Source organism: Pleurodeles waltl, chromosome 4_2, assembly GCF_031143425.1.
Source record: "Pleurodeles waltl isolate 20211129_DDA chromosome 4_2, aPleWal1.hap1.20221129, whole genome shotgun sequence".
NCBI lineage: Eukaryota > Metazoa > Chordata > Amphibia > Caudata > Salamandridae > Pleurodeles > Pleurodeles waltl.
Window position 1 is genome coordinate 414,760,810 of NC_090443.1, and position 15,556 is coordinate 414,776,365.

The 15,556-nt window shown below is 46.8% G+C and overlaps 1 protein-coding gene across 2 annotated transcripts in view; it reads right to left on the reverse strand.

Moving 5' to 3' along the window:
* Positions 1 to 437: 437 nt before the first annotated feature.
* COLGALT2 (collagen beta(1-O)galactosyltransferase 2) overlaps positions 438 to 15,556 on the reverse strand; it is a 208,629-nt gene continuing 193,510 nt past the window's right edge. Inside the window, exons 11-12 of one of the 2 annotated variants that reach the window (XM_069231628.1) lie at positions 5,597 to 5,803; positions 438 to 1,174 (exon numbers count right to left, since the gene is read on the reverse strand). In XM_069231628.1, the coding sequence (XP_069087729.1) occupies positions 898 to 1,174; positions 5,597 to 5,803 (484 nt within the window). In that variant the 3' untranslated portion in view covers positions 438 to 897. The remainder of the gene's footprint in view (positions 1,175 to 5,596; positions 5,804 to 15,556) is intronic. The other variant, XM_069231629.1, reaches the window with a different exon arrangement.

Here is a 15,556-nt window from a genome sequence, read left to right on the forward strand (position 1 = left end):
GTCGACCATATTTCAGAACCAAGCGTTCAGGTTGCTTTTTAGTCAGATTTCTCGGTCTGCTTTCCAGGACAAAAGCCAGACCACACCAAAAGCATTGCCAGCATATGTTGCCAGATTTACTAACCCAGCATCCATATGTTGCACTCAGGTAAACTGGTGTCTTTTTAGCTGAGATTTGCTTCTATAAGTCACTCTCATTTGAAACCAGAAGTCTTGGAATGTCGTGGAACTTCTGAAAGAATTTTCAAACACTTAAGTTTGAAAATTTACCATTCAGTGATCCTGCCCCTCAGCCTAGGCTTTACTTTCAATCAGCAATTGAGAAAATGCACACAGCCCAACGATTGTGAACACATCAAAACACATCATATTGATGGCCTTGAACTTGACTTGGTTACCGCCATCTATGAACTGTTCTGAAATCGAGATATGTACTGTTTTATCAGATTTTACCCATTTTTTATTAGCACCTGGTCAAAGATATTGACAGCAGTCTTATTACACAGCAGCAAAAATCCACTGCACTCAAATAACAAAGTATCTATGGTCTCATAACCAAATATATATATATATCTTACAAATTTCATTATAAATATAGTTCTCTAAACACAGCTTTATAGAAAATAAACATACACTGTTTTTCTGGGCCTGTAAACTCAATGCACTGATTTTTGGGCAAACTATCACAAAGATTTCCAAATGCGTTAAAAACTAGATTAGAGGTCTTTCACATCAGCTCCAATAAATGTATTTGCCAAAATCAGACGTTTCTCTTGAACCAGACAAACTTCATTTTGCACCAGATTAAGACCTGTTCTCTTGGAATGATGGATGAAGAAGTTTCCACTTTGGAAAGTGGGTTCACGGTAAACAAGAATGCATTTATTTGAGTGACTGTCATAATTCATCCCTGGAGGAAGACGTGTCCATAGACGCCTGGGGAGGCAGGGCATCCGTGTTTTGGGCATCAGTGTTTATTTGCCCCTGCTGTTGTGTTTTCCAAGAGTGGGCACGGTCCCAGTCAGTGGTCACAGTCTCGTTATCCCAGATGGTGGAAGTTTCTGTGTCGCTTATGTACCCCTCATCTCCAGTGTAATGTGTTGGGTAGATGAGCAACGGCTCGGTGGAAAACGCCTTCAGGTCCCTCGGCTCAAAGTATTCCATGTACTTTGCCCTGAAAGTATAAAATAAGAGTTCAAATCAAGACAGGAAAGGCAATCCCCAGGGTAAGGTATTTCGAATTTGAAACTGAAGATATTTGAATTGTGTATTGTATTGTCATCAAAATAGTTTATTCGAAATAAAACCACATGAATAAAACACTGTAAGACAAGCTTGACATACACCAAGTATAACTTACGTTTTGGTATTACAATTTTGAATTATGCAAAAAATTAACAGCTAGAGCGTGTGATGAATGATTGTGATTAGATTACAATTTGAGTTATGTATTAACATTTACATAACATGTACATAAAAAATCTATATCAGATTATTGATTGCTTGTAGCAGTAAATTGAGAAACTGAATGTTACCAGGTTGTTTTGCTTCTGTGTCGTAAGTGTAGCCTGGGGACCGTGATCCCACTGTGTTTCTAGTCGTGGCAAGCACCGGTGCGGTGTCAGTGCCACGCCTGAGTTTTAGTTTATGCATATGAGATAAATTTACACACACTGAATCTAGGAGGGAATCAATTATATAGTTGATGGACACCTGCCCTGACTATGGCCTTCCTGGATATATTTTGTATACCCATCATCTTGTACTTACCTGCTGCTTAGACACCGTAGGAATCTGCACCACCAAGAACTGCTCAAGCAACTGGCTGCTACTGTCTGAACTAGGAGAAGATCAGTAGGGCTACATTTGATTTTGTTGGTGCATGAAGTCAAATTGTAAAAAGGTTTATAATTATGCCTCGGCAAATTTAAATTAGACGGAAGACACTTGCTTAATTTTGGGAATTTCATGTTATGTTGTTGCGGTAAATTCCTGAGGTTATGTCACTACGCCACATTGCATAATTATGCCACCTTTCGTGGCAAAATTATAGTACGGGAACAACACGAACAACCAGAATGTTAGCGGCTGTTGCTCGTGGCAATTGTTTTTTTCGTGCTATTTCTTTTGGTGCAAAATGCGCCCTGACAAAAATTGGCATGAAGACACATTTCACACTAGAATATAGCTCTAAATGACAGATTTGTGGTTTGTGTAATTTTCCCAAAATTTCGCATAATTTGTGAAAGCAAATATCTCACATCTAGTAATGCCCCAACTTGAAGAAGTAGCTTGTGATGCTCTCTGACTGTTTAGAGACCCCTCTGATTGATACTTCTACCTGTGAATTCCTCACATTGTGAATCCTCCAAGGCAACAAGCTGAGTCTGGACAAACTACAGCAGCTACTGCGTGTCAACTTCATGACAGCTCCACACCTCCTCTTGTCGGGATCATACAGGGCTACCACGATGCGCTCACATCACTTCCTCTCTTTCTGCACCTTTTGGCGCAGATCCGGATCTCCATTGCCAACTTTTTGATAGTTACTGACTTCTAAATCCAGAACCAACAGTGTGCTAGGAAAATATACCCACTAAAGTTGACAGGTTTGAAACCATGCTGCAAGTGCCACACGCAGATGTTAGTCACAGATCTACATGTCGTATATCTGTGGTTATCTAATGTTCTCCTATCTGTTAAGCCCTTGTGCAGTTGCACTAATGTTGCTCACTCTTACAACAGCCTTCCTTAATTCAAAATATTCCGCACAATTAGTTACTGACATGGTAATCTGTGCAGCCTCCATTCACTATGTTCTACCCTAACTAGTGCTCTAGACTAATCCAGAAATGTACCTCGCATAGATGGATTGCCCTCCTTGTCAAGATGTGCTACACTTTTGCCAAAAGGAGCCACTTGAGGGCCTATGCATCAATCCGCCAGAGTGAAGGCTGTTTCTATGCCCTTGGCCAGAGGTGTTCCTGTTTTGGATATCTGCCAGGATGGCACATGGGTGTCCATCCACCTTTTCACTAAACATTACTGCTTTGCTTTATTGGTCTGCATGGAGAGTCATTTTGCACACTCGATCCTGCAGAAACTCCTGATGTCAAGGCCACTCTTCAGACACATAAGTCAACGATACAAACTGATGTCAACATGCAGGGGTGGGGTCTATATGTTGCTTTCTATTGTCACACTCTGAGGCAGTGTGGATCCGACGCAGAATCGGATGGTGCCACCTGTGGTGTTCAGAACGTTACCAACTGTAAGTAACATGTTCTTTTAAAAGATTTCACTTAAATCATTTCACAAAATCACATTCAGCAATGCACTCTCATATCCTCGTACAGATATCTATTAAGTTTATCTTCCGATGAATAACACACTTTACCAAACTCTCTCTGTCTTCGCTGGACATTAAGCCTTTCATGCTGCACTTGTTTGCATTCAGCAATTCATGTCACTTAGTTATCCATAATACAATAGAATAAGTGATCAGTTTAATATGGATTGCATTTGCATTAGAGAACTGTGTTAGTACGATCCGGTCCAGGCATCTCATGAGCTGCCAGAGTGCTGGCATGTGAGGATATTGGAACAAACATGATGATTCTGGGTCATACATTAGGACTGTAGGAGATAAGTGAGACGTAAAAAGTATGTTTTCCTTCTCTAAATAAAGTTGTCTCATGTGAGACCAGCAACTGCGACACTGGGACTCTAGAACCTTTCTTAAAACACTAAATAATATTGTTTAAAAATGGTCAGTTCCATTAAATCTGCAAACTTCGGGCCTGAAATCTAAATCCGAATTTAGATTTCGGCAGACGGGATATCCGTCACCGCTGTGACGGAGTAACCCCTCTGTCAATATCTAAATAAGGCCCTAAATTTCTTGGAAGACTGGATTCAGACCCTTGAAAATGTGTGGTAAATTGAGGGGTTTATTAATGTTTTAGTTTATCTGGCTTGTTGCTTTCTGTGGAAGCTAGAGAAACCCACACATACATGTTAGTGGATTTGAAGGTAGAATTCAGAATTTATTTGGTACCCCCACCCCAATTACCTATTAGAAACTGTGACTAAAATATTATCCCCTTCAAACGCCAATGTCTCAAACTGCATATGTGTAGTACAGTTTCAACAAAATGAACTGTGAACACATTCACAGACTTTACAGATGGAGGTTGGTTAGAAGCATTGGCTGCTCTTGAACAGGAATTAGCCAAAATTAAGGATTTTGGAGCCAGATGTATGCAAGCACTTTTTAATCACAAACTTAGCAATTCGCAAAATCACTGGGTTTGCAACTGCAAAATGCCTATTGCTTATGACAAAAAACATTTTACAAGTTGGAGGAATATGCACATGTTTTTGCAATGAATACTGTTTCTCAGTTAGGAAGGGGCACAAAATAGATGTTCCTTACTAATTGCACATTGATATGCTGTGTATCAATAGTCTGAGACTGCAGTTTCAGTTGCACACCATTGAACAATTACCAGTGCCTCACAGGAAGTAGTAACTGATTTGCAAAGAATAGTGTCGGCAGCCTTGGGGCGAATAATAGGAAATAGTCCAGTGGGCCACTGCCTGCCTCCCTGCCAGATATTTTCCCATATGGGATTTTTTATTTTTCTAAAAGCAGCATCCAATCCTTTAAGAAACACAGGCTGCTTTAAAAAGTTGTCCATTTAGAAATACAAATCCAAGGGTATTGGTCTGCTGACTCCTGTAGGCCACAATTCCAGTGTTTGTAGCCAATCACAGTGGGTTGCAATTGCAACCTGCCTAATTAATGTTTATTTGGCAGGTCTTTCTGAGACTCCCCCGACAGCATAGTGATTTAGCAATGTGCAACGTGACATATTAGTACATAGTCATTGAGCAATTTCCAACCACTTTTTGCAATTATATTGTTAGTACATCTGTGTCTAGATTTTTGCATCGGTTGGCCAAAAGTTAGACGAATACAGAAGACCGTGTAGGTGCTTTCAAAAAGGTATTTACCGTTTATGAACATTTCTTCTCATTATCTCATCCATTCAGAGAATTGACAGTAGCTAAACAGTAATTCTTTGAACAACCTAGCAATATGTGATCTTAGTATTAAAAGCACAGAATTACCACAATAAGGGGGCTGGAGTGTACCTGGCTCTCAGTTGCAAGCTTTTGCATGTGTTGATGGTATGGGTGTGAATGTCAGGTTATGATCTGTATCACACTATCAATTAGCACATTTAATTCACAATATGAACTAACACTATATCGTCAAGGTAAGTGGATGTTAGACTATATGGGGGTAGTCAATGTGGTTTTTTTTGTAGATAGATATTTCGGTTACGATATTATGGTATACAACCATGAATGTCAACGATAGCAATTATCGGTATTCCTTTTCTGAAGTGTACACATCATGCTACAATTAGGGAACATATAATAAAAAGACTTAATACAACGCGCCTTTTGCCATCATTGAGCTCTCCAGTCAGTCCTGGGATGTGGTGCTGGGCTTGCCAATCAAACCCAATTGTGTCTGCGAGAAGCCTAAGGAGCACTTTGCATTTCAAGAGCAAAGACATTTACTTACACTGGGTGCTTGTTGTACATTACTGGAAGGAACTCATCCACGGGCAGCATCTTATTTAGCGCATCCGCAGCAAGGAGTTTCTTAGCCCCCTGCAGAGAGATAGCATACCCCAGTGTCCAGTAGGAGTAATCTGCTTCGACAAGATTCATCACATTTGGAACAGCCTTTTCGGGGCGTTGTACCTGCATCCGTTTTCGACCAATATATCTGTTGGAAATAGTCAACATGAGGAATAGCTAATGAGAACCAACAATACACTAATTTTTGTATTTTTCATATAAAGCAAACACTTATGCAATTGGTACAAATGGTATGTGGGAAAATCTAGTGAAGGCAAAATACTCTGGTGTAGTCTGATTTAGAATACAACATGCTCTAAATAAACCCAGTAAAAAAAAAAAAAAAAGAATGTAACACATGTGTGCTTACTGCCATTGATTGGGCTGGGAGAGGTAGCACCCAGAGGATGGCCCCACAAATATATTCCAAAGCCAGGCATTGTGAGGCCAAAGACATACACTTACACCAAGGGTCTGATGTACAGAATTATTTTGCGGTCATAAACCCTTTCCACTATGCACTAAATCCAGTTTGCAGGTTAAAAAAGCATTTCTGATCCACTCTGAATTGCCATCACGATGGGGCATGAAAAGTGCATCCCCTTCTAACCGTGATTCGAAATGGTATGTCTCAATGATTTGCAACCAAAACTGCGGTTGGAAACTATTGAAAACTTACTGACTCCTCAAAGGAGGTGGTAATCCATTTATTAAGAGGAAGCTGTCACAGTTAGACAGGCTCTCCTTTTGGAACTGTGGTGGGAGGCCAAGTGAAGCAGCCGTCTATCTGATCCTCTCGATTCTGTTCCCAAATAGAAAACATTATCTACGCTTTATTTTTTTAAGCAGCACCGGTTCCATAAAGGAACACAGGCTACTGTAAAAAACACTTTTCCTGTTTTGGAATGCAAACATGGATGGTGGTCTGCTGTTAGTTGCAGGCCATCCCAATTCTGTATTTGTAGCCAAACACAGGAGGTCAGAAATAGCGACCTGCCTAAGTAATTTTCATTAGGCAGATCATTCTGCGACTAGAGATTTTGTGACGTGAGTTATTACTACGTTGGTTGCGTTGCAATATTAGAGACTGATCACAAAAACTTGGTGCACAATTTGTAACCATGATTTACGAAAGTCACTTAGCACACCAATACTTTAGTTACTTAGTTACAGACTAGAAGGATGATGTGTCAAAGTGACAGAAGTGTGAATACAATATGCATGAATTTCTGTAAAGTAATCACTGCAGTCAATGAGTAAGTTATCCTTTCTCTTGCAAGCTATTCAAATACTATTATGTGTGGAAAGAATGTGAGGACCCATGATCGCATTCATGGACTTTACATTCATTTCTTATATTGTGCTTGTTATTCACACACCACTTTCCATACTCTCTGGGTGCTCCGATTGCATTATTTACCTACTGCCACACATCCAGCTACCAACAAAGAGAATGCAGCTTCCTAAGCTATGTGCCTGGTATACTAGGTCCACCTTTGCAAAGCAGCATCTAATCACAAATTAATTCATTGGTTGCCTTTTAAGCCCACATAACTAAAACGTGCTCAAGTGTGACAAAGAAACGGAGTGATTTGCAGGTTTGAGAGCTTTTACCATGCTCAAAGCCTGAAGTATCTGTCAGTCCTGTAGACTATACCTGTAGTACATCACGTATCTTTGTAAAAATATTGTGCTATATCGACCCCACAACTACACCACAACTACTAGGTCTAGGTAAGCAGATATGGAGGTAAGAATCATAAATATATACTTACATTGCCAACGAAGTGGCAGGTGATGCAATATCATTAAAGGCTAATATAATATTACTAACCTCGCTACAGTGTCATGCAGTTGTCTCGGAAGCACAGGTCAAGCAGCCAGCGAAAAGACCACTCTCCTAGGCCAGGGTGAGGGTGCTGTGCTCTAGGCTTTATTTAAGCTCTATTAATGCCCCTCTCCCTCTGCTTGTGGCAAGCACTAGCTCTTCTAACTCGCCTCGGATATGCAGCCGCTTCTATAACCCTACTGCAGCATCGATTTTCTGTAATCTGACACTGGTCATCAGACATATACATAATGTAATGATGCTTCATAGTCCCATAACCCCTCTCAATGTCAGAAACTCTGATGTCTGATAAGGTTGGATTATTTTTCTAGAGGTCCACGTCCTGTCAATTCCTATTCTAATATTAACTATATGCAGGACATTCTCATGTTCACTGTAAGCCCTAGGTGACATCAATGCATGAGCCTGTTGAAGGAATCACCTTTGTTGAACCATTTGTCTAAATAGTCATGACGTACTGTGTTATCTTCGGAGATGTGTTGCTGCCACAGACCAGCATTTTGGGAATTTTCTTAAAGTTGATTTTATACTGAAAGACAGCGGCCTGAACTGATAATGTGTATGAATCCACCACTGTTCTTGGATATCAGGAGTGGTTGGAGTGTTTTTTTAAGCTGTATTCTCGCTATTGATGTTGCTTTCTCATTGAAAAGGAGAATGTTTTGTGATTTATTCTGCTATTTTGTTAGCTGTTTTTCTCTTGGCATAGCCCCGAATTGGATATAATAACTGGCAGGTCCCTTATTCAGTGCCCACCTGCCTCTTGCAATGTTCCATGGTTGTAGGAACCTCCCTCAGGCTAGGGTGCCGAGGTGGAGGCTGGAAGGGGACTCCACTCAGTCAATGTGTTTAGGTCCACGTCATAACCCGTGCAATGTGCAACTCACTTCCTTTGTACTGATCGCTCCGCATTGAGGTAGTGAGGAGCCAACAAATGTATGGCACGCTGCTAGCAGCTTAAGGATGTGGGATTTGTTAAGCGCTTCTATGTATCCTTCTTCCGGATATTCAGTGTAGAGACCTAGCAGCTGTGTAATGCCTCACTTGCACAGAAGACAACTTGCAGCTGAAGGCTGCATGCTACATCCAATATATCAGTGACTACAATATAGTGTACTACATTGCGGCTATGTGTAATAAATTATGAAACACAGTCCATTGGCCAAGGCTAAAATGCATTCCCTGAACTCAGTCAACTACGGAAGGTTGTTAACATGGCTTGGATATTATCTGAATGGTATGTGTACTGATGCAAGCTAACAATAAACAGATGAGGGCGTTGGAATGACTTCGGTGATGGAATTGATAAGGTCATTACTTAATGTTTGAAGTTGCTGGCAGCACAATGGCTTGAAAAACTACTCTAGTTGGCAATTGTAGCCACTTTTTAGGATTTGTGTCGAATTCCCATGCAATTTGTAAAGATTTTTCAATAACATGACTAGATCTCCTCCTTGGCAGGGAATCATTCCATCCCACAGCCCTCAAAGATCTAAAATACATTTTGTGTGCATGATATTACTCCTTTGATCTCCGAGGTTTGAAACCATCTTTAAACTTAAAAGCAGGCAAAAGTCGTATACTTGTTAGACGAGACTGGAATTCTTATAGGTTCCTCCAGTAACCATTGTTACAATAATGAAATTCCAAGATAACAAAGTATATTATTGACAAATTACAGTAATGTGATACAATTTATTAGATTTCCATGTAATATTAAAAATAGATAATGGCTAACTCTGTTATATCTCAGTAATGTCATACTGGAGTTGTGATAACATCTGCGCACCAGTCATTCATGTTTCATCACATTACCGGTACACACCAATGCCATTAACGACCAATGTGATAGCTTGCTGGTACATACTGACAAGAGGATGAGGAACTTTCAGCACCACAGGCTGTAGGATGCTGGTAGCTCCTGAAAGGAGTTGCTCAAACAATGGCAATCAGGGCTGCAGACACAGTTGTGCAAGTAGCAGATACAAGGCCTGCTGAGAAAGGGATGCTCTGAAGCTAGACCAGGGAGGATTGTGTACTTTCCAGGTTTTCATGATATCATATAGGATAAATGTATATGCACTGACACTAAATGACACTCATTCATGTATCCGGTCGTCATCCTGAAAATCTGGTATAAATCTGGCCCACCTGGATCTATGTAATAATTGCATATACCAGAGCACACTGAATAAGTATTAAGACAAGTCCAACAGTTGATTGTTCATGATTGATTGAAGTGCTGATTTATTATTTAGATCAGAGTTTCACAATATCTTCAACACAATGGCAGCCAATGCGTGGTTCATCACATGGACTTTCTCAAGGCTGCAAATGGTATATGTAACACAGACGCATACTATTATAGTCTCAACAATAAATCAACAACAAAGACACACCCTCTTTATCAAAATTGGGATTGTGACGTTTCTTAAAAAAACTGGAGGGGCAGTGAAAGGAAAGGTTCACCGGTGTAAAGAGACACCAAACAAATCTTGTGCGATAGAAGCTATAGTACACTACGTGTGAAGTGAAAAAAATAACACAGTAACTAGGTATTAACACACAAGTCCCAATGCAAGAGCTAGATGCTTGAAGAAATAAAACGGCCATCATTGCAAGTACCAATGAAAGATAATTAGAAGGCCAATAAACGTGAACATTTTTTTTCTCAGAAACGAGAGAAATCTATAGCCAATGTAGTACGTGATAAAACCGATGTAATAGTAGGAAATCAAAATATTCAGTATAGGTAGTAACAGGACAAGTTCTATAAAGAAAGTAAATACAACCTACCTACTTAGGAAAAGAATTCCCAAAATAGTTGAAGTGGTGGCAAAACCACCCTGCAAAGTACAGATACTAGTAGTAAAAAATATAAATAAATAACCCGGTAAGAGCAGGCAGAAATATAGGGGGTGATTCTAACCCTGGCGGTCGGTGTTAAAGTGGCGGCCAACCCGCCAACAGGCTGGCGGTCCAAAAAATGGAATTCTGACCCTGGCGGGAACCGCCAACACAGCCCGCCAACTTAACACTCCGACCGCCGCGGCGGTACAGACAAACAGCGCGGCGGTCACCGCCAACAGGCAGGCGGCAGACAATGTACCGCCCACACTATCATAACTCACCAATCCGCCACCTTTTCCGGGGCGGGAGCACCGCCGATAAAAACACGGCGGAAACAGACTACGAACGGGAAAACGCTCACCAAAACACACTCCACGAGTACGGAGGACAGCATGGAACCCAAATTAAACATCCTACCTGCTCTCGTCTACCTTCTCATCTACCACGAGTACGAAGTCCGGCGCAGACGACAACGGTGAGTACTGCACCTACGACACACGGGAGGGGGAGGACGAAAGGTTACGGGCACACACATATGCGACCCCCCCCCCCCAATCATGTACTCACCAATGCAGAGCACCAAGTCACAGTGACACCACCCAAACACCCCTGAAAAATGCTAGGACATAATCATATTTGGAATAAATATTTATGTACCAAAAAGCTCCAGAAAATTAGCGTACAACCATGAAAGATATCCACAACAAAACAAATGACATACACATCAGTGTATAACTGAAGTACCAAGTCCTGCACATCCTACGAATTCAGCATGTCCGTGGGCCAAAGTCTTGAGAAACAAGGGCAAAGCCCACACAGGAGACCTGAGTCCTTTGGAGAGAACACTGCAGGGGCATCAGATGTAAAAACTACAGGCACCTCAGGGGGAAGGGAAGGGGGGGGCACCACAGCCACATGAGTCCACGACGCCAGATCCACGAGGAGCCACCATGCCCACGGGACCATCCTGGGGAGTGCAAAGCCACAGTCTCTCAAGTCTCTGCAGTGGGTGGATTGCCCACTGGACCATCCTGGGGAGTGCAAAGCCACAGTCTCTCAATGTCTCTACAGTGGGTGGGCTGCCCACTGGGCCATCCTGGGGAGTGCAAAGCCACAGTCTCTCAAGTCTCTGCAGTGGGTGGATTGCCCACTGGACCATCCTGGGGAGTGCAAAGCCACAGTCCATCAGGTGGATGACAGTCTCCACTGGTCAAGGAGGAGGCATGGTGGGCACAATGAACCATCAGCGGTGCTTGAGACGGCGGTGCCCTGTTCAGCGGTGCTTGAGACGGCGGGGCCCAGCGAAGCGGTGCTTGAGAGGAAGGGCCCAGCGGAGCGGCGCTTGAGAGGAAGGGCCCAGCGGAGCGGCGCTTGAGAGGAAGGGCCCAGCGGAGCGGTGCTTGAGAGGAAGGGCCCAGCGGAGCGGTGCTTGAGAGGAAGGGCCCAGCGGAGCGGTGCTTGAGAGGAAGGGCCCAGCGGAGCGGTGCTTGAGAGGAAGGGCCCAGCGGAGCGGTGCTTGGGACGGCGGGGCCCAGCGGAGCGGTGCTTGAGACGGCGGGGCCCAGTGGAGCGGTGCTTGAGACGGCGGGGCCCAGCGGAGCGGTGCTTGACAGGAAGGGCCCAGCGGAGCGGTGCTTGACAGGAAGGGCCCAGTGGAGCGGTGCTTGACAGGAAGGGCCCAGCGGAGCTTGAGAGGAAGGGCCCAGCGGAGCGGTGCTTGAGAGGAAGGGCCCAGCGGAGCGGTGCTTGAGAGGAAGGGCCCAGCGGAGCGGTGCTTGAGAGGAAGGGCCCAGCGGAGCGGTGCTTGACAGGAAGGGCCCAGCAGAGCGGTGCTTGAGACGGCGGGGCCCTGTTCAGCGGTACTCTTCTGCACCGCGGGCCCTGTTCAGCGGTGCCTATCTCCACGGCGGGGCCCTGTTCAGCGGTGCTCTTCTGCACCGCGGGCCCTGTTCAGCGGTGCCTATCTCCACGGCGGGGCCCTGTTCAGCGGTGCTCTTCTGCACCGCGGGCCCTGTTCAGCGGTGCCTATCTCCACGGCGGGGCCCTGTTCAGCGGTGCTCTTCTGCACCGCGGGCCCTGTTCAGCGGTGCCTATCTCCACGGCGGGGCCCTGTTCAGCGGTGCTCTTCTGCACCGCGGGCCCTGTTCAGCGGTGCCTATCTCCACGGCGGGGCCCTGTTCAGCGGTGCTCTTCTGCACCGCGGGCCCTGTTCAGCGGTGCCCATCCAGCAGGTCAAGGGAGCCAGACCTGGCCTGGACTCCCTGTTCAGTCGCCCTCAGACCGTGACGTTTCTGGACCCTTCGGGGACGGACTCCTGGCCTCCTTAGTGTCCTCCTTCCCAGCTGGGATGTGGCATGTGGGGTCCACCTTCTCCGCGCTCCTGCTGCCCTTCGTCTCCTTTGATGGGGCTCTCGGGCCCTTGCCTCCCCCAGATGGTGTGGGTGGTGAAGTGGCCGCACATTGCTCCTTGGGGGCAGCCCTGTCGGTCCTCGCACGGCGGTCCTTGGTTTTGCGGGTCCTCTTGCCGGGGGGGGGGGCTGGACGTGTCCTTGCTGCTGATCGATGTGTCACTGCTGGCAAAGGGTGGGCTCCAGAACCCAGGCACAACAGTGACACCCGAAGCTGGGCTGGTGGTGGCTGCGGTGCTCTTGGGACTCTTTGAAGATGAATGGGGGAGGTCATCGGGGGGAAAGAGGTTAAGGTTAGCCAGGAAAAGTTTTTTAGGGCCAAGGTAAAGGGTAGGAGAAGTGGAGATGGAAGTGGAGGTAGAGGAGGTGGTTGTAGGAGAGTCAGGTGTGCTGTCATTGGGTGAAGGTGCTGGTGCTGTAGGCTGTCGTGAGGTGGATGGCTGTTGGGTGGGTGGCTGCCTGCGTTTGTGTGTCTTGGAAGAGGGGGTGACAGACAAAGTGGGAGAGGACACAGGGGACGTGTACATGGCAGTGGGGGTGGTGACTGCACGAGTGTGGACTGTACTGGAGGGTGAGGTGGTGATGGAAGCACTGGCTGATGTTGGGGTGCATGCAGGTGTGAGTGTAGACGTCACAGGGAGGGAGGAGGGAGACGAGGAGGAGGGGGACACAGGGGTGGCAGTGGCTGTTGGCATGTCTGCATCTGGGTGTTGATCGGGTGAGTGTTTGCGGGATCTGTGGTGCTTGTGTTTGGATGAGCTGCTCTTGGGTGTTGAGGTGTGTGCAGGCTGGTCTGATGGTGTGGATGGGATAGGCTGAGGAACAGGAGACAGAGACAGGCTGGAGGCAGTCAGAAGAGGGAGGCTGGAAACAGGGACAATGGCTGCCGTCAGTGCTGAGGCCAGAGCAGTGAACGCTCGTTGATGGGCAGCCTGACCCGAATGAATGCCCTCCAGGTACGCATTGCTCTGTTGCACCTCCCTTTGCACACCCTGGATGGCATTCAGAAGGGTCGTCTGCCCAACAATGAGCGTCCTTACCAGGTCAATGAGCTCTGCACTGAGGGCAGCAGGGGCAACAGGGGCAGGGGCTGAGGTGCCTGGGGCGAAGGAGACGCGCGCCTTCCTGGGCGAACCGGCACGGAGCGAAGACTGAGGGGCTGCTGGGAGGGCGGGGCTGGTGCGCTGGGTGGCGGCTGTACCTGTAGAGGCGGGGGGCACGGATGTTGCCGCCACCCCTAGGGAGCTCCCATCCGAGGACGTGTCGCTTTCGCTGCTCTCACCAGCGGTCCCCGTCGTGGTGCTCCCCTCGCCCTCCGGATCACTGGTGCCCTCGGTGTCTGTTCCTGGGCCCACCGGGGCCTTGTGTCCTGCAGCTCCCTCGTGCTCCGATGCCATATCTCCTCCGCCTGATGATGCTAATGCACACATGCACAAGAAGATGAAGAGAAAGGGTGGGGGGAGAAAAACGAAGACCAGGTTGAGTGCATGCAATGTCAACACCGTTGGCGGAGAGGACAGACACAGGTGCCTAATGCACTAAGCCGCGCATTCGGGGTACACTACTCAGTACTACTGACTAAGACAACAGGCAAAGAGACGTCAAACGCGCACATGGGAGATGCTGGACCTTCAATGGCTGTACTTGTCACCCTACAGAGGTGGGGGCCGGGGGCACAGGGCCATGCCTAAGGGAGAGGACTACACTACAGAAAGCGCCCTGGCCTAATGTCACCCACAGCCCTCCTCCCCCACCCAGACGCCTCCACTGCGCAGAAAGATAGGAGAATGTGCTGATACTCACCCCCTTGTGTCTGCTGTGATGTCTTAAAGCGCCCATCCAATTCAGGGTAGGCCACCGCCAGGATCCGGGACATCAGGGGGGTCATGGTGCGACTGGCACCCCTCCTAGGTTGGGAGGCCATCCCCAGCAGTGTTTCTGCGGTCTTCCTTGTTCCGCGGCGGATGTCCTCCCACCTCTTGCGGCAGTGGGTGCCCCGTCTGTTGTGGACCCCCAAGGTCCGGACTTTCTTGGCGATGGCACGCCAAATCTTGATCTTCTGATGGGCGCTGACCTATTAGACATGTACAGGGTGGAAAGGAGGAAATCATCAATGGCCTGCATGTTAGATGTAATTGGCCCCCCCCCACCCACTTTGCCATATGGCACATGCTCTCATCTGTCGGGCGTTGCACTCCTCATTCGCCCCCCACCCCACCAACTTACATCCATCCCAATCCACACAGGCATAGCCCATTCCATTAGCACCCGGGGTACTCACTTGTTGGTCTGGAGGACCGTAGAGTAGCGCATACTGGGGGAGGACCCCATCCACGAGCTTGTCCAATTCTTCAGACGTGAAGGCAGGGGCCCTTTCCCCAGTCGCAGCAGCCATTGTATCTTCCAGACCGAGGTCACAGCAGCACTTGCAGTATAGGTCCTCTCCTGTGGATGATCAGGTCTCGAGTGATTAAGCAGATAGAAAATGGCGGTCACGTCCGCGGCGGTGCGTACCGCGGCGGTGCGTACCGCGACCGCCGGCGCACTTCGTTATTGGCTCCTGAAACCCATAGGCTTCAATGTTAACCAATGCGGCTTTGCGCCGCGGTCTTCGACCGCCTACCGCCACGGTGTGCCCCGCCAGCGCAGTGACCTCACATCCCATTGTCCCACTTCACAGGTCAGGCAGCCGCCATTTCAAGAGCCCACATGGCTTAATTTTGACTGCGACACACAGGCCTAGGCCTTGCATTGCCACACATACACGCCTTTCAACCCATTGCCATTCTTTAAC